The sequence below is a fragment of the Anabrus simplex genome, chromosome 5 (genome assembly GCF_040414725.1).
Source record: "Anabrus simplex isolate iqAnaSimp1 chromosome 5, ASM4041472v1, whole genome shotgun sequence".
NCBI lineage: Eukaryota > Metazoa > Arthropoda > Insecta > Orthoptera > Tettigoniidae > Anabrus > Anabrus simplex.
This window is the reverse complement of record NC_090269.1, coordinates 136962066-136981981: the sequence shown is the minus strand read 5'-3', so window position 1 is coordinate 136981981 and position 19916 is coordinate 136962066. Positions and strand designations below refer to the sequence as shown.

Below are 19916 nucleotides of genomic sequence, written 5' to 3'. Positions count from 1 at the left end.
TAGACATGTGGGGAAAGTGTGTGGAGGAAAGGGAACCAGCGTAGAGTGTTATCCAGGAATTAGGTTGAGGCAGATGTTGAGGAAAGTAGAAGAGAAGGAAGAGGGAAAGGAGAAGGTGGTAGTGTTTCACGTAGGTACCAACAACATAAGGCAAGCTGATGTAAGTACCAAAATAGTTAGGGATGTGTGAAATCTGGTAAATTCTTCACGGGTTAGTTTAAGGAAGTGGAGATTGTTATCAGTGGAATACTGTGTAGGAGGGATATTGACTGGAGGGTGATTGGGGATTTAAATGAGACTATGGAGTGGGTATGCAGGAAACTGGGAGTGAAATTTCTAGATCCTAATGGGTGGGTAGGAGATAGGGATCTATGCTCAGATGGCTTTCACTTAAACCGCATTGGTACGTATAAGTTAGGAAATTTGTTTGGAAGGGTAATAGGGAGGTACATTCAGGGAAACAAGACGGTCTAGGGAGCGGTGATAAGGGTACAGAGATTTGGAAGTCTAGTAGGGATGACATAAAAATGTTAGTGTTGAACTGTACAAGTATTGTGAAGAAAGGAATAGAATTAAGTAATTTAATAGATATATACTTACCAGATATTGTATTAGGACAGATATTGTATTAGGAGTTTAATTATGGCTGAGAAATTATATGATGCATGCAGAAATTTTCTCACAGAACTGTAGAGATAGGATAGAAGTGGTGGGAGGGGGAGTATTTATTCTGGTGAAAGAAGAATTTGTAAGCTACAAAAAAGTTAATGAGAAACATGAAATTCTAGGTGTAAGGCTCATCTCTAAAGATAACAGGCAACTTGATGTCTTTGGAGTGTACAGACCAGGAAAGGGTAGCGCAGACACAGATTCAGAATTATTTGATAAGATAATCAGCTATGTGGGAAACGACATGGAAAGAAATGTGATTGTAGCGGGAGATCTGAATTTTTTTATTACATGTTATGAGTCTCATTATTATAGCCGTATTGGAGTACAGAATGTACAGATCTGAATTTACCAAATGTCAGTTGGGAAGGAAATGTGAACGACAGGAAGCATGACCAACAAATGGCAAATAAGCTAATATGGGAAGGACAGCTGATTCAGAAAGTGATGGAACCAACTGGTAAAACCAGATGAACTCTAGAGAAACCAAACAATAGATGGCATTAGTGATCATGAAGCTGTTTTTGTCGTAGTTAAAAATAAATGTGATAGAAAGGAAGGTCTTAAAAGTAGGACTGTTAGACAGTACCATATGGCTGATAAAGCAGGCATGAGGCAGTTTCTAAAAAGTAACTATGATCGGTGGAAAACGGTAAATAAAAATGTAAACAGGCTCTGGGATGGGTTTAAAGCAATGTTGAGGAATGTGAAAACAGGTTTGTACCTTTACAGGTGGTAAGGAATGGTAAAGACCCACCTTATTATAATAGAGAAATAAAGAGACTAAGAAGGAGGTGAAGATTGGAAAGAAATAGAGTTAGAAATGGCTGTGGAAGTAAGGAGAAATTGAAGGAACTTACTGGAAAATTGTATCCAGCAAAGAAGGCAGCTAAGGATAACATGATGGCAAGCATAATTGGCAGTCATACAAATTTTAGTGAAAAATGGAAGGGTATGTATAGGTATTTTATGGCAGAAACAGGTTCCAAAAAGGACATTCCAGTAATAATTAATGTACAAGGGGAGTGTGTATGTGAGGATCGTCAAAAGGCAGAAGTATTCAGTCAGCAGTATGTAAAGATTGTTGGTTGAAAGGATAATGTCTACATAGAGGAGGAGACTAATAATAAAGAAGTATTAAAACTTACATATGATAACAATGACATTTACAATAAGACACAAATGTTGAAAACACGAAAAGCGGCTGGAATTGATAAGACAATGGGTTGGGATGTAGTACCATATCTGAAGTACTTATTTGATTATTGTTTGGTTGAAGGAGCTATACCAAATGAATGGAGAGTTGCTGTAGTAGCCCCTGTGTATAAAGGAAAGGGTGATAGACATAAAGCTGAAAATTAGAAGCCAGTAAGTTTGACATGCATTGCATGTAAGCTTTGGGAAAGCATTCTTTCTGATTATATTAGACATGTTTGCGAAATTAATAGCTGGTTTGACAGAAGGCAGTTTGGTTTTAGGAAAGGTTATTCCACTGAAATTCAATCAACTTGTAGGATTCCAGCAAGATATAGCAGATATCTTGGATTCAGGAGGTCAAATGGACTGTATTGCGATTGACCTGTCTAAAGCATTTGATACGGTGGATCATAGGAGACTACTGGCAAAAATTAGTGCAATTGGACTAGATAAAAGAGTGACTGAATGGGTGGCTATATTTCTAGAAAATAGATCTCAGAGAATTAGAGTAGGCAAAGCTTTATCTGACCCTGTAATAATTAAGAGGGAAATTCCTCAAGGCAGTATTATTGGACCTTTATGTTTTCTTATATACAGGGTCTTTATTTATGCTTGGAAGGGAGTTTATCACTCGGACTTGGCCACCGATGACAGGTCGCTACCGGCCGCTGGCTCGCACGGTTTCCGGCACTCTGCAGTTGTTGAGAGCTGAACTCCGAGATAGTAGGGTGTTCAATGAAGCTACTGCGTACTGTATGTCGTATTGTTTAGTGTTCTATTGTGATTGTGTATAGTGCTGTAATGTATGTGAAATATTCGTTACATAAACGTGTATATCTGCATAATACTTACATTAAGTGCAGAAAATCGTGCGCTAGGACAAGACAAAAGTTTTGAGCGAAATTTCCAGGGAGACCCATTCCTGTCAATCGGACAATAAAACAACTGGCCAAGAGATTCAAACCTACAGGTTCAGTAAACAATAAAAATAGACGTAAAGGTCGTTATCTTCTTACTGAAGCGTGTTTGGTACGAGGATCATAAGTAAAAATCTGTGGCCCCCTCGTAGCCCAGATTTAACGGTATGTGATTTTTATTTGTGGGGAATGTTAAAAAATGTATTTTATGGGAACAACCCTCCTCACACACTAGATGAACTTAGACAATATACAAGTTGCAATTGCATCCATCAGTGCTGAAGAATTTGGTAGAGTAACCGAAAACTTTATTAGGAGATACCGATTATTTTGGCAGCACATAGGGAACATTTTCAGTGTAAACTGTAAAAATGATGAGTAAAATGCATGATAAATGCATGATAATGCATAATAATGATTTTTGAGCATAAACTGTAAGCATGGTGAGTAAAATGCATGATAATAATTTTGAGCACCGAATTCTGCCGTACATACGCACGCGCGGTAGCTGGCAACTGAACTGTTACTGGCGGCCAAGGTCGAGCGAGAAAGTCCCTTCCAAGAATAAATAAAGACCCTGTATATAAGTGATATGAGTAAACAAGTGGAATCAGAAGTAAGGCTTTTTGCAGATGATGTTATTCTGTATGGAGTAATAAATAAGTAACAAAATTGTGAGCAACTGCAACGTGACCTCGATAATGTTGTGAGATAGACAGCAGGCAATGGTATGTTGATAAATGGGGTTAAAAGTCAGGTTGTGAGTTTCACAAATAGGAAAAGTCCTCTCAGTTTTAATTACTGTCTTGATGGGGTGAAAGTTCCTTTTGGTGATCATTGTAAGTATCTAGGTGTTAGTATAAGGAAAGATCTTCACTGGGGTAATCATATAAATGAGATTGTAAATAAGGGGTACAGATCTCTGCACATGGTTGTGAGGGTGTTTAGGGGCTGTAGTAAGGATGTAAAAGAGAGGGCATATAAGTCTCTGGTAAGGCCCCAACTAGAGTATGATTCCAGTGTACAGGACCCTCACCAGGATTACCTGATTCAAGAACTGGAAAAAATCCAAAGAAAAGCAGCTCAATTTGTTCTGGGTTATTTCTGACAAAAGAGTAGCGTTACAAAAATGTTGCAAAGTTTGGGCTGGGAAGAACTGGAAGAAAGAAAACGAGCTGCTCAACTAAGTGGTATGTAGAAAAAAACAGATCAGATGTAAGGCTTTTCAGGCGTTTGCTCTATTAACCATCGTTTCGTGTTAGGTCTGACACTAGACTCATCAGAGTGGGATGTGTCAGACCCTACCCATTGACGCTGCGTGTATGCAGGTGAACTTATCAGAAGCCCTATATAAGTGGCACAGTCTGATAACTGCATACGGGAGATAAAACTCCACAGTAGAATTATTGCCCGCCTAGCAATTCCGAATGGAAATTCTAAGTTCCCAAGGAGGGAATTAGATATTTTTCCACCAATAGAGCATGTCAGAAAACAGATCAGATGTAAGGCTTTTCAGGCGTTTGCTCTATTAACCAGCGTTTTTTCTTTGATCTGACACTAGACTCATCAGAGTGGGATGTGTCAGACCCTACCCACTGACGCTGGGGTATATGCAGGTATGTGCAGTTTTATCTCCTGATGCAGTCATCAGACTGTGTCACTTATATAGGGCTTCTGATAAGTACACCTGCATACACCCCAGCGTCAGTGGGTAGGATCTGACACATCCCACTCTGATGAGTCTAGTGTCAGACCTAAGACAAAACGCTGGTTAATAGAGCAAATGCCTGAAAAGCCTTACATCTGATCTGTTTTTTGACATGCTTTATTGGTGGAAAAATATCTAATTCCCTTCTTGGGAACTTAGAATTTCCATTCGGAAGTGCTAGGCGGGCAGTAATTCCATTGTGGAGTTTTATCTCCCGTATGCAGTTACCAGACTGTGCCACGTATATAGGGCTTCTGATAAGTTGACCTGCATACACCCCAGCGTCAATGGGTAGGGTCCGACACATCCCACTCTGATGAGTCTAGTGTCAGACCAAAGACGAAACGCTGGTTAATAGAACAAATGCCTGAAAAGCCTTACATCTGATCTGTTTTTTGACATGCTCTATTGGTGGAAAAATATCTAATTCCCTCCTTGGGAACTTAGAATTTCAATAAGTGGTATGTTCCGAGCTGTCAGCGGAGAGATGGTGTGGAACGACATTAGTAGACGAATAAGTTTGAGTGGCGTCTTTAAAAATAGGAAAGATAACAATATGAAGGTAAAGTTGGAATTCAAGAGGACAAATAGGAGCAAATATTCATTTATAGGAAGGGGCGTTATGGATTGGAATAACTTACCAAGGGAGATGTTCAGTAAATTTCCAGTTTCTTTGCAATCATTTAAGAAAAGGGTAGGAAAACAACAGATAGGGAATCTGCCACCTGGGCGACTGCTCTAAATGCAGATCAGTGATTGATTGAATTGAATTGATTGAGTTTATGGATGTGCCACTAGTTGGCAGTACTGCTGCAATTATAAAAAATAACCAGCCAACAACATAACAGCTAGCTTATAATAATAAGGGTTTCATGCTTCAACAACTGCTGTGATTTTTTGAAGAAATGGAAGTCAAAGTACCTGTATTATGTCAGGAAATATTGAGAGTAATGAAACAAACGCAATGAAATGACATGTGCTCCAGCAGTGCTCTGCAATAACCAATGATCTTCAACCTGCTTTTTTAAGGAAGGCCTTGTCTGTGACTGTGAATTAATTCTTTATGAAATGATATAAACTGTTATCAGTCACAAGTTTTATTAACATGTTAGCTGCCATGGCGGTCCAATCGGACCTACACCTTTGGTAATAGTAAAGATTCCCATCTGTCCAGTCAGGCCGATGACAGGTGGTTGCTAGGCGATTATAATTGTCTCTCCTGCACTGACTTGGCGCAGACTAGTGGAGGTTATTTAAACTGTAATGGTAAGAAGGAATTAAAAGTTTCAACACTATCACCCAATCGGGTCAGCCAAACAATTTCACACAACACTGTCAAAACAGGAAACTGTGTTAAAATCAATTTGGCACTGCAAGAGAGGGAAGCCAAAATAGCTTGGCAGCTAAAGTGTTAAATGATTTATTTCGCAACATGTTTCAGACACTTTGTTCCATCGTCAAGTGGTGAAAATAGTGACATATACTTGTTGGTCTACTTGATAAGCAATTATTGTTTTCAAAGAATATTATACTATTGCATTTAATAGTAGGATCTATGTGCATTATGAATTTATAGCATCTATGTTGAGTCAGCTATAGGTGTGCATTGTCTCAAAAATATACAATTGCTGCAAAAGCCCAATATTGTTTTTTAAATAGTAATTTTCTTTTATCATTGAGCATATGTTGAGGATCTATTAACTGATGTCTAAATTTCTAGAGTTTCTAAAATTTTCATTTTTCTCTCCTTTTGGATGTGTATGGTAAAGAGAATTTTGTATACTTGATACTTCATGTCTTGTGTCATGTAGATGTGCAGCAACTAATCATTTTTCATGCTTCTGAAGTGCAGCCAGGTGTCCTAGAAATCTGATGTCAAATCCTCTCCCTGTTTGTCCAATATAAAAACATCCACAATTTTTACAGGTGATTTTATATTCACCATACTGTTTAAATTTATTTGGTGTATTTACTGAGTGTGGTAGGATCTGACCCAGGTTGTTTATGGTTGAGAATCTGATGATTATATTTTGTTTTTACTTAGATCCTTCATAGTCCTATCAAATTCTGATCTTAGAATTGGGTCTTCCCTTTCATCATCATCCATTTTCTCTTCTTCTTCTAGTGCCTGTTCATCAAGTTCCTGTTTCTTGTTGAGGTGTTCTGTGTCTTCCGCCTATCTTCCTGGTTTTTCCTCCTTCCCTAAGAGTTGTTTCACATCGGAGCTCAAAGTTCATACCCTTGCTTTTCTATTCTTCAAAAGTCCCTCTTAGTTTCCTGAAGGCAACTTCTACATGGCCTACAGCTCTGTGACCTTCTATAGCTGTACATTTCCCTTGTAACTATCTCACTATCATTGCTCTACACCTCCTGTCTACCTCATTCTTTAGTTTCCTGTACTTATTTTTTCCCCCTCATCATTTATTGAATTATTTTACTTTCTTGGCTCATTAATCACATCTAATTTATGCCGAGATACCCAATGCTTTTGAAAAACATTAGATTTTCTTCCTAGATTTTCAGCTGCAGCCCAATTTATGACATGCTTCACCACCATTCACACCTCACCAGTATTGTTTCTTTCATCCTTCTCAGAAAATCCTTTCTTTGCACTCTCTTTAAAACTTTCTCTTACTTCTATGTCTTTCAGTTTATTTATCTCCCATCTCTTGTCTTTTCTTTTCTTTCTGTCCGGCTCCATGGTTAAATGGCTAGCGTGCTGGCCTTTGGCCATAGGGGTCTCGGGTTCAATTCCCGGCAGGGTCGGGAATTTTAACCATCATTGGTTAATTCCACTGGCATGGGGGCTGAATGTATGTATCGTCTTCATCATCATTTCACCCTCAAAATGACACGCAGGTCACCTACGGGAGTCAAATCAAAGGACCTGCACCTGACGAGCCGAACATGTCGTTGGACACTCCCGGCATTAAAAGCCATATGCCACTTCACTTACTTCTTTTCTTTCTTTCTTTTAGACGATCTTGGTGTTGGAACTCATTCCAGATCATTTTGGGAAGTAGAATCCAGGCTGTAGAACTGTACCAATGAATTGTCCCTTTATTACCGAGACAACTACCTTAACATATGAATAATAACACAGTAAAGGTTTCCACCTATTCAATACTAATATGTATTTACAATATTTTAAATTACATGGAACTAGTTTCGACCCACCTAGGGGTCATCATCAGCCATATTAAAACATAAACAACTCTTGTCGAATCCTAAAACATGTTATTTTAATGGTAAGAATCTTATGGATTTAAAATTTATAAAGTGAAGTGTGGTAATGAAATGAGAAATGTTAGTATGTTGGACTGGGGGTGCACTGAATCTTGGTGGAGGCTGTTTGAGTAGGTTTTCTGAATATTTTATAACTGAAAGAATCTGAGTTTCTAGTGATAGTTAAATCTAGAAAGTTGAGTTTTTTATTAGATTCAGATTCATATGTTATTCTCAGTTCAATACGGACCAAAAACATGAAATTCATAACACTTGACAACTACCTTAAGCCAAATCCTAGGAAAACATAGGTTACACTCTTTCATCTATGTAATCGTGCTGCTAATCACAAACTGAACATCAGTTGGGAAGGAAGGCAGCTTGTTCTGTTGTCAAATACCTTGGAGTTCACCTTGACCAGTGTCTTATTTTTAGAGCACATTGTCATTGTATCGGTATGAAAGTCAGAGCCAGGAATAATCCGCTATGCTCGTTAACAAGGTCAAGCTGGGGAGCACATCCAGCAACTGTATGAACTACAGCCCTGGCAATTTCTTTCTCTACAGCTGAGTACGCTTGTCCTGTGTGGGTCAACTCTGTATGTTCCAAGAAAGTGGATATTGCTTTGAACGATACGTGCCATGCAGTTTCTGGCTGCTCAAACCAACAAACATCGAGAAGCTATATTGCACGTTTGGCATAGCTCCACCTTCAATCCAACAGCAAGTAGCAGCTGAAACTGAGAAACTTAAACAAGAGGTGGACAACCATCATCCTCTCTGTGATCATGCAAACAGATGAAAATGAAATGGCGTATGGCTTTTAGTGCTGGGAGTGTCTGAGGACGTGTTCGGTTTGCCAGGTGCAGGTCTTTTGATTTGACTCCCGTAGGCGACCTGTGCGTCATGATGAGGGTGAAATGATGACAAAAATGATACATACACCCAGCCACCATGCAAGCGGAATTAACTAATGATGGTTAAAATTTCTGACCCTGCCGGGAATTGAACCCAGGACCCCTGTGACCAAAGGCTGGCACGCTAACCATTTAATCATGGAGCCAGACAGTAAAACAAATCACAGAGGAGTTTCATTAATAACACCAGCCACACCAAATGTTCTTAGGAATTAATACTACCAACAACAGACCCCACTATCTGACTGGAATCAGCCAACAGAAGGAACTCCAGTACATACTTTGCAATCTTGGCCTGTCTAGAAGACCCTGAATAGGATAAGAACTGGAATGCCTAGAACCAAGGGTACAGTCAAAAGATGGGGTTATACACAGAATGCCAACTGGAACTGTGGTGCAGTTCAAGATCTTGAGCATCTATTTCACTGTCCAAACTGCCCTGTGGAAAACCAACTTGAAGACTTCATTACAGTCAGTGATAAAGGTATTGTGGCTGCTTCATATTGGAGCGCTTTCAACATTTGGGATACTTGAATATGATCATCATCATCATTATCATTAGTTTTAGCCTACTCTTCATGGCCAGTAAATTACAGTTTGAACCTACATCTGCCCTTGGAAATGTTTGACTGTCTATTACCTGATTCCTAAATCTCTGCCTAACCATTATGTAATCTGTTTGTATCTTTCAGAGTCTCCTGAGGCCTTCCACGTGTACAGATATCTTTTATGTTTCTTGAACCAAATGTTTACAAGGATTACAATATGATTAGTGAAAAACTATCTCATTTCTCTATCATTCATTTTCCCCAGTCCACATCTTCTACAATGCTTTCCTGTCTCCCCTTTTTTATAGATCCATTCCAGACTCCCATCACAATCAAGTTGTCTTTTCCTTTCACATATTGAATGACCTCTTCTACCTCTTCATACACTTCCTTGATTTTCTCATCATATGCATTGCTGGTAGGAATGTAGACCTGTACTATTTGGTAGGTAGCAGTTTGGTATCTTTCCTGACTATTATAATTTGCTCATTGTACTGGTCACAGCAGTTTACTTGTCTTCCTATTTTCTTATTCATGATTAGCCCAAATGCTGCTTGTTGCCCAGTTGATTTTGTGTTAATAGCGTTGCAGTCCCGTGACTAAAAATCTTACTTCATATCCCTCCTGAGTTTTACTGACTTACTTCATCGATTCTGACTTGTAGAATATCAGCATTCACCTTTCTGATGGTGTTAACCTCATCTCTTGTAGTCTCCACCCAGAGATCCAAATAGTGGACGAGTTTACTTCCAGAATATTTTATTCAAGCGGAGGTCATCAACCATCAAATTCAGGCTTCATACAGAGAGAGCTGCATGTCTCAGGAAATCCGTAAGGATCTTAAATGCAGTAGGTTTCTATTGCCTTCTGTTTAATCGTCACTAAATTAAAACTAAGTCCTTAAGGCTTTAAGGCTGAGCCTACCCTTAAATCCCCAAATTAGTTTCCTTCCACTCTTATTAGTATTTTTTTTACAAAATTGTACAAAATTGTTTTGTTATCCTCCCTGCTCCACCCCATTTCCCCACTCCACTTCCTCGCAGCAACATGTCTTGCGTCTCGACTGCGGGAGCAAGTCAGTCGAGAGCTGGACTCCATAGTCAGAGAACATGGGTGATACAAGTGGGATACATAACATAAGTTAATTTTCGTTCTTCAGAACTTACTTTGAATGTTTTTTCTGTTAGTCACCATTTTTCAACTCTTAATTCGATTTGCATTATCCATTTTACAGACTAAAAATCAGATGGTTCAACTTCAATAATGCTTAGGTATATCAGCCCATGTCAGAACATAACAACTGAGCCAACAGTTTACAGATACTAGCTGAACCACACCAAGGGACAACAAAAACATTGAAACAAAAAGACCTCCAGGTCAAGACTGTTTCAACGATCACCATGTCACAGTTTTAAACTTTCATCATGCTTTTTAAGAAAAACGTTTTAACTAACATTTCATTTTGTGTGGCCGATGTTTTTAATCTACACTAATATATAAAGAGGTAAAGTTTGTTTGTATGTAATGGCTAATCTCAGGAACTACTGGACCGATTCTACAAATTATTTTATTAATATAAATATTCATTATCCCTGAGGGACATGGGCTGTATTTTATTTTCAAAACAATTCAGGGGGGGGGGGGGCACAGGCAGAGATATATAAATACTGGGCTAATATAGAGAAAATATTGAATTTGTCATACAAGGATGAGACAAAGCTCAATTTAATCCCCTTGATGCAAAGAATAAAACTCGGTAAGCCCTACGGGCCCAAAAACCATGTTTTAAGGCACTAAAACTAATGCTCATGGAGATATTGGCACCGCACTACCCCTGCTCTAGGAATCGGATAAAGAAAGGAACTGCCATAACCATGGCAACGTCAGATTCTTACAGCAGCGAGATTATCTACAATATATCACAAAAACCCAACATGTTACAGACATGAAAATTGGTATTTGGAATCTCCTTTAAAAATAAAAGAACACAAATTTTTGTTTTCAGAAAATCCGTTTAAGTGGCCGGGGGTGGGGGGGGTAAAAAGAAGAGAGGAAGGAGTTGAATTCTTTATATGAGGACACAATATATCTCAGAAACAAGCATCAAAACTGGTACTTGGAATCTCCTTTAAAAATAAATGACTGAGCTCGATAGCTGCAGTCGCTTAAGTGCGGCCAGTATCCAGTATTCGGGAGATAGTAGGTTCGAACCCCACTGTCGGCAGCCCTGAAAATGGTTTTCCGTGGTTTCCCATTTTCACACCAGGCAAATGCTGGGGCTGTACCTTAATTAAGGCCACGGCCGCTACCTTCCCACTCCTAGCCCTTCCCTGTCCCATCGTCGCCATAAGACCAATCTGTGTTGGTGCGATGTTAAGCAACTAGCAAAAAATATATATATATAAATATATAAAAAATAAATAAATAAAATAAATGAACACACTTTTTTTTTGAAAATCCTCTTATGGGGGTGAAATAATAAAAAAAGCAGGTGAATTTTTAAAATGAGTATCGTCTTCTTCTACCGCTTTTCCCACATCTGTGGGGTCACGGGTGCAAACTGTGTTGCACATGTGGATTTGACCCTTTTTTACGGCTGGATGCCCTTCCTGATGCCAACCCCGTGTAGGGATGTAATTACTATTGCGTGTTCCTGTTGTGGTTGGTAATGTAGTGTGTTGAGTGAATATGAAGAGGAATGTGTTGAGATAAACACAAACAATCTGTCCCCGAGCCAGATGAATTAATCGCTCGCAATTAAAATCCCCGACCCTGCCCGGAATCGAACCTGGAACCCTGTGAACCGAAGGCCTCAACGCTGACCACTCAGCCAAGGAGTGCGACAGTTTTTAAAATGAGTATATCTACAGTATATCTCATAAACTTAACATGTTAACAATGTGAAAATTGGTATTTGTAATCCCCTTTAAAAATAGAGAGACATGTACGTTTTGTTTTGTTTTGTTTCCGGAAAATCAACTTAACCCTCTACTGCATACTGTTGCCATTAGGCAACAAATAACTTTTCACCTGTATACATGGATAAATATTGTAGGCAGAGGTAGTTTTGCATCACACCTTCAACTGTACAATCAATTAAACATATATTCCAGTGATGCCTTGTTTTTTTTTTTTACATAACTTAAGACAAAACAGCCCTACAACCAAAGGTACTCCTTCCACCCTGTCAACATCCACGTGTACCAACCACCGTTTATTTTACGTGGGCCCTCCCCATCAAACGGAAACGAAAAATAATTCATGCAGTAGAGGGTTAAGCTGGAGATCAAAAATAAGTGAAGAAGGAGTTGAATTCTCTTTATGAGGATACTTTTATCTCAAAAAGTAAGATGTTACAGATGTGAAAATCGGTATTTGGAATCTCCTTTAGAAATAAAGAAACCCTTTTTTATCGACTTGAAAGAGGACTGTTTGACACATGTAGAGTTCCATGTCGCATGTTCCAGATTTACCTCTGCCAGTAGCCCTGTCATCTTAACCCCAAGAGCCAATGCCACAAACGTGGTTTACAAAGAGGCTCTGGGGTAAATGAAATGCAATTTTTCGGTGAGTTTTTATACTTTAGGGATTTTAAGATAATGTCTTAGTGCCGTACCGAGGAACAGTGATTTTTTATCAACTTGCCAAATCCCCACGAGTGAAGCCGTGGGTAACAGCTAGTTCATTATATATGTATTACTGAGGAGGACCCAATGCTGAGTCGAAACATGTCTATGTTTGTGTAAAGTTTTGTCTTAATTGGATGTAAAATATTATAGTATTGACTAGGAAGATATAAAAATAATTTTTTACAATTTTGTAAGAAGTTCAACCATCAATACGGATCTAACGTGAGATTCATAGTCCTTATTAGAATTTTGATTGATATTTAAAATATTATGTATTTGAAATCTCGCTGTCTAGTGCATGTCTGCTGGCAACCAATAGCCCGCTGCATGCACAAGCAGAAGCAACTGCTTGATAGGTGGGAAGAGGGGTTGTATCTTGTAAACATGTCCTTTTAGGCTGACCAAGGAATTGTTGATCATCATGGTGGGATAAACCCACAACGCTTGTTGTCCCTTGAGCCAGTTTCTAGTAACTACTGTAGTGTTTGGGAGAAATAAAATAGTATATAATGAAATATAACAGATACAGGGTTGTCAATGATGTGTTTGTACAAAATAGCATTCTTTTCTAACTTGTAAAATTACTGAACACATGACATAAATAGTAACAGGACCCAGACACCTGCAAAAAATGAGTTTAATATAATAGTCTCATTGTGTGTTAATTTAAAATACATTTCATTTGTAGAATGAGAATTGTTTTTAACGTGCTCCTTCGACATGTTGGCAGTCCTTTTTGGAGGCAAATTTTAGCATTTGTGTTATTCATAACAGGACTGATTATAGCGTGAAAGATACGAAAGTGTGTATTGTTAGCATGGAATTTAAGTGGAGTGAAGCATGTTTTTATTTGTATACTCCTGCCTGTGTGTTACAGTGTAGCTGAAAACAAATAGTAGGTAAGTAGGCTAATCTACACTGCTTTTCAAGTTGAATTACTTTTCAAGTACAATACTGTTACCATATGTATTTCTTTTTGAGGTAGTTCATAAATTTATTACTCAAACTTAGTTTTGTCAGACTGAAGAACCTAACAGCTAAAAATTTAGAATGGGCAAAAGAGTTGTTGAAGAAAGTTTTAAAAATTTTCTTTCAGAGGAAAAAAAAAAAAAAAATTGAATGTTCCATTATGCAAATCACAGCAGCTGTTAAATACAACCATCTAGGCACAGCTAGAATTGACCATGCTCTTTCTGAGCTGACTATTCTGACAACTTTGAAACACAATGTAAAATTATAAGCTATACATTTCATTTTTGTTCCGTATTGAAGTGCAATTATAAGAAATAAATTGACAAGACTGATGTAATATTATTTACTTGATATAAATTAAGACTGATGTAATATTATTTACTTGATATAAACTAAGACTTATGCAATATTATTTACTTGATATAAACTAAGCCGGCCCCATAGTGTAAGGGGTAGCATGTCTGCCTCATACCCGGAGGCCTCGGGTTCGATTCCCGGCCAGGTCAGGGATTTTTACCTGGTCCTGAGGGCTAGTTCAAGGTCCACTCAGCCTATGTGATTACAGTTGAGGAGCTCTCTGACGGTGAGATAGCGGCCCCGGTCTAGAAAGTCAAGAATAACGGCCGAGAGAATTTGTTGTACTGACCACACAACACCTTGTAATCTGCAGGCCTTCAGGCTGAGCAGTGGTTGCTTGGTAGGCCAAGGCCCTTCAAGGGCTGTAGTGGCATGGAGTTTGGTTTGGTTGATATAAACTAAAACTGATGTAATATTATTTACTTGACATAAAACCAAGGCTGATGTAATATTATTTACTTGATATGTTGTATTGAAAAGGTGAACCCTCTCGTCAATTTATTTCTTTTAATATACAATTTAGAAGTCGAGCGAGGTAGGGATATAATTAAAAGACTGATTTCAACTCTGTTTCCTGGTGTAAAAAGTGTTTTTAAACAAAGGCAGTTATTTAGAATAATTGTATTTCTTGGCAGAGGAAGAACTGTATATGAAAGATAATAGCCGATGGGGTATATCGGATGTTTCAGAAAAATATGGCATAATTGCAGGGGTGAATTCCTCACCTACTTGTCTACTGGACCATTAAATGCCATAAGCTGACATGTTGTTTGCTGCACTTTCATGGTGTGACTCTAAATCTCACAATTATATAATGGGGATAATAAACTATAATGACTCTAACACTAATTAACTGTACTTATCGTTGTTGAAAGACCAATGCTTAATGGAGCCTGTTAACACCTGCAAATATATTATGGTGGTTTCCAATCAAATACGATTGAGTTAACTAGCCAGCTGCCAATATTTTTGGTCATGGTAGCCCAGGAAGGCAAATGTAATTAGTGTAGATGTAATTGTCTCCTAGTACTTAGGCATTGCATTTGTGCTAATTACAGGATAGCTTGCAGTGGTGTTGCGTTGGCGGATGCAGAGTGGGTCTCGGCCACAAGTGGCTACGGCTCTACTGTGGCTTTATGCTTCTGTATTTGGGAGACGGAGAGGGGTGGGTCCCTACTGTCAGCTGTCCTGAGAATGGTTTTTCATGGTTTTCCATTCTCCTGCACTAAGGTAAATACTGGGACAGTTCCTAGTACCTATAGGCCACGGCTGCCAACCCTATCACCTTCTCCGTTACAAATCTCCTAGCCTGAGAGACAGTCTCACCGTCTAAGAGGTGTGCCTCCCCCTGTAGGGGAGGAATGAAAACATTTCAGTAGTGGTGGTGGGGGGTGGTGTCGCTATCAGCATGTTAGCCGGCCAGTGTCTTGGTAAGATGTGGTTTCCAACTGATGAACTTATCTCACACTTCGGTGAAACACTGGTAATTTTTAATGTTGAGTTTCCTTAATTTTATTTGGTGTATGGATAGAAACCCTTCTAGTTTGTAAGATGGGTGTAATGGCCATTTTACTTGATTGGCAAACATTACTAGCTCTTAGACACAAATTGACTTAATTATAATAGCAACTTTTTGTGGGAATAACTCAAATTAACTTATTATTAGAGCATTTTTTAGATTACATCAGCACTGTCAATCAATGGAAGAAACCTCTCGGCAGTTTTCTTCCTTGTAAAACAAGTAAGAGTGCCTATTTTATTACAGATTTTGTTTATAAACAGTTGACTTATTTCTAGGTTTTTAATAGTACATTATGCAACAAGCCTATAATGGCAATAATTAAGACACGAGTATGTTTATAAAACTAGCAAAGCGAGTTTTCTAATATCCATACGAGTGTCTAAATTACCATTATAGGCGAGTTGCATACGACTGTCTCTGCTCAATGATAGTTATAACTCTATTTTTAAAATATTCATAAATTTCTGTTGAGACGTTGTTTGAGTTTACTGAACAGAGCGCAAGCGCTGGGTTATTAATCTTCCGTGAGTGGATCAGAAACCTTGACATTGTCGTATGTTTTCAAAGCTTTGATAGAAGGTTATCATAACCAAGCTTTATTTCAAATACAAATTGTTTATCGTACAGTTGGTGAAGTAAATTTGCGGGAATGTGCCGCGTGGTTGTGGAATATTGAAAGTGGAACGTGCATATTAATATGTGCTTCTGACATGTTTGATTTTGCTATCCTTACCTAATTGGTCAAACAGTTGTTTCATAATGAATATCTGAATTCTTATTGGTGGAGAACCTGTATCATAAGATTCAGTTTTCTGGTATATAATATTTATATTTTGGCATAATCAAGCATACAAGTTATTATTTTTTGACATGTCATGTTATTGCACAGAGCCTTTTACATAAATGAAGTATATCACTTGTATTGTACCTTCACAGTAATGAGTCCGAATTGTCCATAACTACTATTCTCTTGATCGTTATATTGACATCAGTAATACTGAGTAGAATTAGGTCATGATGCACATTTTTGTGATATCTTGGTTTTAGGAACTGCGTGAAAGCACTCGAAAGAAGAATGAAGAGTTTACAGCTAATATCAAACGGCTTGAAAAACAGAAGTTGGAACTTGTAACAGCCTTCAAGAAGCAGTTACAGCTTGTGGATAATCTCAAGAAACAGAAGGTAAGAACTTGACTCTCATAATACAGCAGATTTCATGTGAGTTTGTATAGTACATCAAAGTTAAGAACTCGCTTTATTGTGCTTATTGTAATAAGAGGTATTATTCACATTTTATTATGTTTGTATAAATTGTAGATACAATATTTCAGTTGACTTGATATGCATACTTACCAGTGTATCTATCCTCGAAGGTACATTTTTATGTCTATTACTGTTGTAATTGGATTCCCAACTCATTGCATATGACCTGAGATCTCATAAATCCAATTGTCTCTTTTTAAATTTCATTGTTGTACTTATATTTATTATTTGAAAGTCTATTATCCGGTGCCCAATATGTGTGTGGTTTTTTTTTATGGTCAAAAACTCTTTTGATAGTGAATTTCCTAATGCTCATCCATATTAAAAGTTAAATTTTGAAATATGGTGATTTGTAAAATCATTCTAATATGAGAACTATTTTTCAGGCTCATCTTGAAGCAAGCCGTGTGGTCCAGTTTACAGAAGAGGAGTTTCTGAAATTGTTGGAATGGAACCCTGAAAAACAATGAGCTGGAACATAACTGAAATGCAGTTTATTAATTTCAGTTGATCTCGTTGATTTATTTAGTGATCAATTACTGCGCAAATATGTACCACATCAATTTTATACAAATAAATCACTTCTTATTTGAGTTAGGTCATCGTCATGAATACAGGTATCAAAATATGCTGTAAGTCCTAATTCCAAACCACATGGGAAAATTTAATCTTGAAGAATGTCTGACTTGGGAGCTGAACCGTTTGGCATATGATATACGAGTATCTTGGGAGATATGATCCTGCATTTCTGCCTATTAAGTATGGGACAGAGGCAAACAATCTTTCCTTTGCTTCTACTGCTTCGTAATCCTATAACGTACCTTCCATGGAATTCACTCGAGCTGTGCATGGATAAACCTCCTGAAATGGACAAAATCCACAATCAAATGCTATCCTCACCCTATTCAACAGAATATGGAGTGAGGGAGTGTTTCATCTCAGTGGCATGAAGGAATTGCAATACCAAGCTAGGTAAAGATAGTTGTTAAGAGAATTTTGATTTTTTTTTTTTTTTTGCTTTACGTCGCACCGACACAGATAGGTCTTATGGTGACGATGGGACAGGAAAGAGCTAGGACTGGGAAGGAAGCGGCCGTGGCCTTAATTAAGGTACAGCCCCCGCATTTGCCTGGTGTGAAAATGGGAAACCAAGGAAAACCATCTTCAGGGCTGCCGACAGTGGGGTTCAAACCACTTATCTCCCGAATACTGGATACTGGCCACACTTAAGCGACTGCAGCTATCGAGCTCGGTAATTTTTATTTCTATCCTGTTATGTGTTTGTAGTGGTTGGTATCATGACAGCCCTCCCTTAAGTTTTGTTTAAAAAGAGATGACAGTCGTGAAGTGCGCAAGGCATGTGTTTTATTGGTCTATTGGAAGTTTTTTTTCAATAATGGTGTTAGGAAATATTCCTGTACAATAAATTATTTTCCTTATAGATTAAGCTCCAAATGTATTATTATGGAACATTTTCTGGCGACCGCAACAGGGCGTAGTTAAGATGGAGGAGCTTAAACAGTATAATAAGGAAAGATCACAAATACGTAGACTATTTATGAGAGCACATGGCGGTTTCAATAAAAAATATCGGAAGCAGTCGTAGATGTGGAAGAAATGTTGACATACTTCCGTATTTTAGAAGATAAGGCAATGCGGATGTTATCTTTGGATGAAAAGGTTCAAGCACTTAGGGGTGTTGAAGAAATGACCGAAGAAGACGATGCCAAGGAATTCGACATGGCAGAAACGTACCGGGAGAAGTGGCTACAAGCTAAGGTTAGGTTCAAAAATAATTTTCAAGTGAATTTATCTGTTGGTGGACGTGAGGCCTTAGCGAGTGAGATCGAGACAACGAAGAAAAGGCATTTCAATTTACTCAAGCTACAGCTTAAACAGTTCGATGGAGATATAAAAAACTGGATTGGTTTTTGGGGACAGTTTAAGAAAATAAACGACGATAGTAATATCGACTCGGAAGACAAATTTCAGTATCTTTTACAGGCTACTGTTCCAGGTTCTGTGGCCAGGGAGCTAGTTGAGAGTTTCCCTCCGTCCGGAGCGAACTATCAAAAAGCAATAGATCACCTGAAATCCAGGTCTGCCAGGGAAGAATTACTTATAGAAATATATGTCCGAGATCTTCTAAATCTTGTTCTGCTTCAAGCTACTGAAGGTAGTAGCCTTAGTATTGGAAGCCTCTATGATAAATTAGAAACACAACTGAGAGCTTTGGAATCTTTAGGAGTCACTAGTGATAAGTATGCAGCAATGCTGTTTCCTCTGATGGAGTCTGCATTACCAGAAGAGGTTATGAAGGCATGGGAGAGAGTTCGTGTATCTCATATATCAGAAAATGATCACGATCATCACCTAAGCAAGTTGTTACTGTTTATAAAACAAGAAGTGAAGAGCGAAGAACGTTTGTCACTTGCTCGCTCTAGTTTTATTGTGAAAAGGGATAACCTGTTATGCAAGCCAGGTAAACAAGAGAGACTTCCTACTGCTGCTGCTTTGTTCTCAGGTGAGGGTCAGAAAACTGAAACAGGTTGTATCTGGTGTGACAAGAGTTCCCATAGATCTGCTGGTTGTTTTAAAGTGAGGAATCTTCAGAATGGAGAGAAGAAGGATATATTTTGAAGAAAAGGGGTGCTTGCTTTCGTTGTTTAAGGAAGGGGCATAACCAAGCAAATGTAAAGCATTTGAGAAGTGTATGATTTGCTTAAAAAGGGATCATTGTGCTAACTTATGTCCTGATTTAGTTACTAAGAAAGAGGAGAGGGTAAATTCAAAGGGAAAGAATAATCAAAATAATCAAAACACTGAGACTTTTAACTGCCTATCAAAATGCAGAGACGCTATTACAAACTCTTGTTGTGAAGGTTTTTGGTAGTGAAGGACCTGTCAAGCTTGCATTAATTTTGTTAAGATTCTGGGTCACAAATGTCTTACATAACCAAAGAAAGCGCTAGGAAGTTAGGACTACAAAAACT

General features: G+C 38.2%; 1 protein-coding gene across 4 annotated transcripts in view; it reads left to right on the top strand.

Annotated features, from left to right (window-relative positions):
- The window catches only part of LOC136874694 (testis-expressed protein 9), a 166190-nt gene extending 148681 nt beyond the window's left edge, over positions 1-17509 (top strand). For 3 of the 4 annotated variants that reach the window (XM_067148335.2, XM_067148338.2, XM_067148334.2), the window contains 2 exons: positions 16708-16842; positions 17310-17509. In XM_067148335.2, the coding sequence (XP_067004436.1) occupies positions 16708-16842; positions 17310-17393 (219 nt within the window). In that variant the 3' untranslated portion in view covers positions 17394-17509. Of the gene's footprint in view, positions 1-9324; positions 9385-16707; positions 16843-17309 lie in introns of those variants that run through there. The other variant, XM_067148336.2, reaches the window with a different exon arrangement.
- Positions 17510-19916: the final 2407 nt, after the last annotated feature.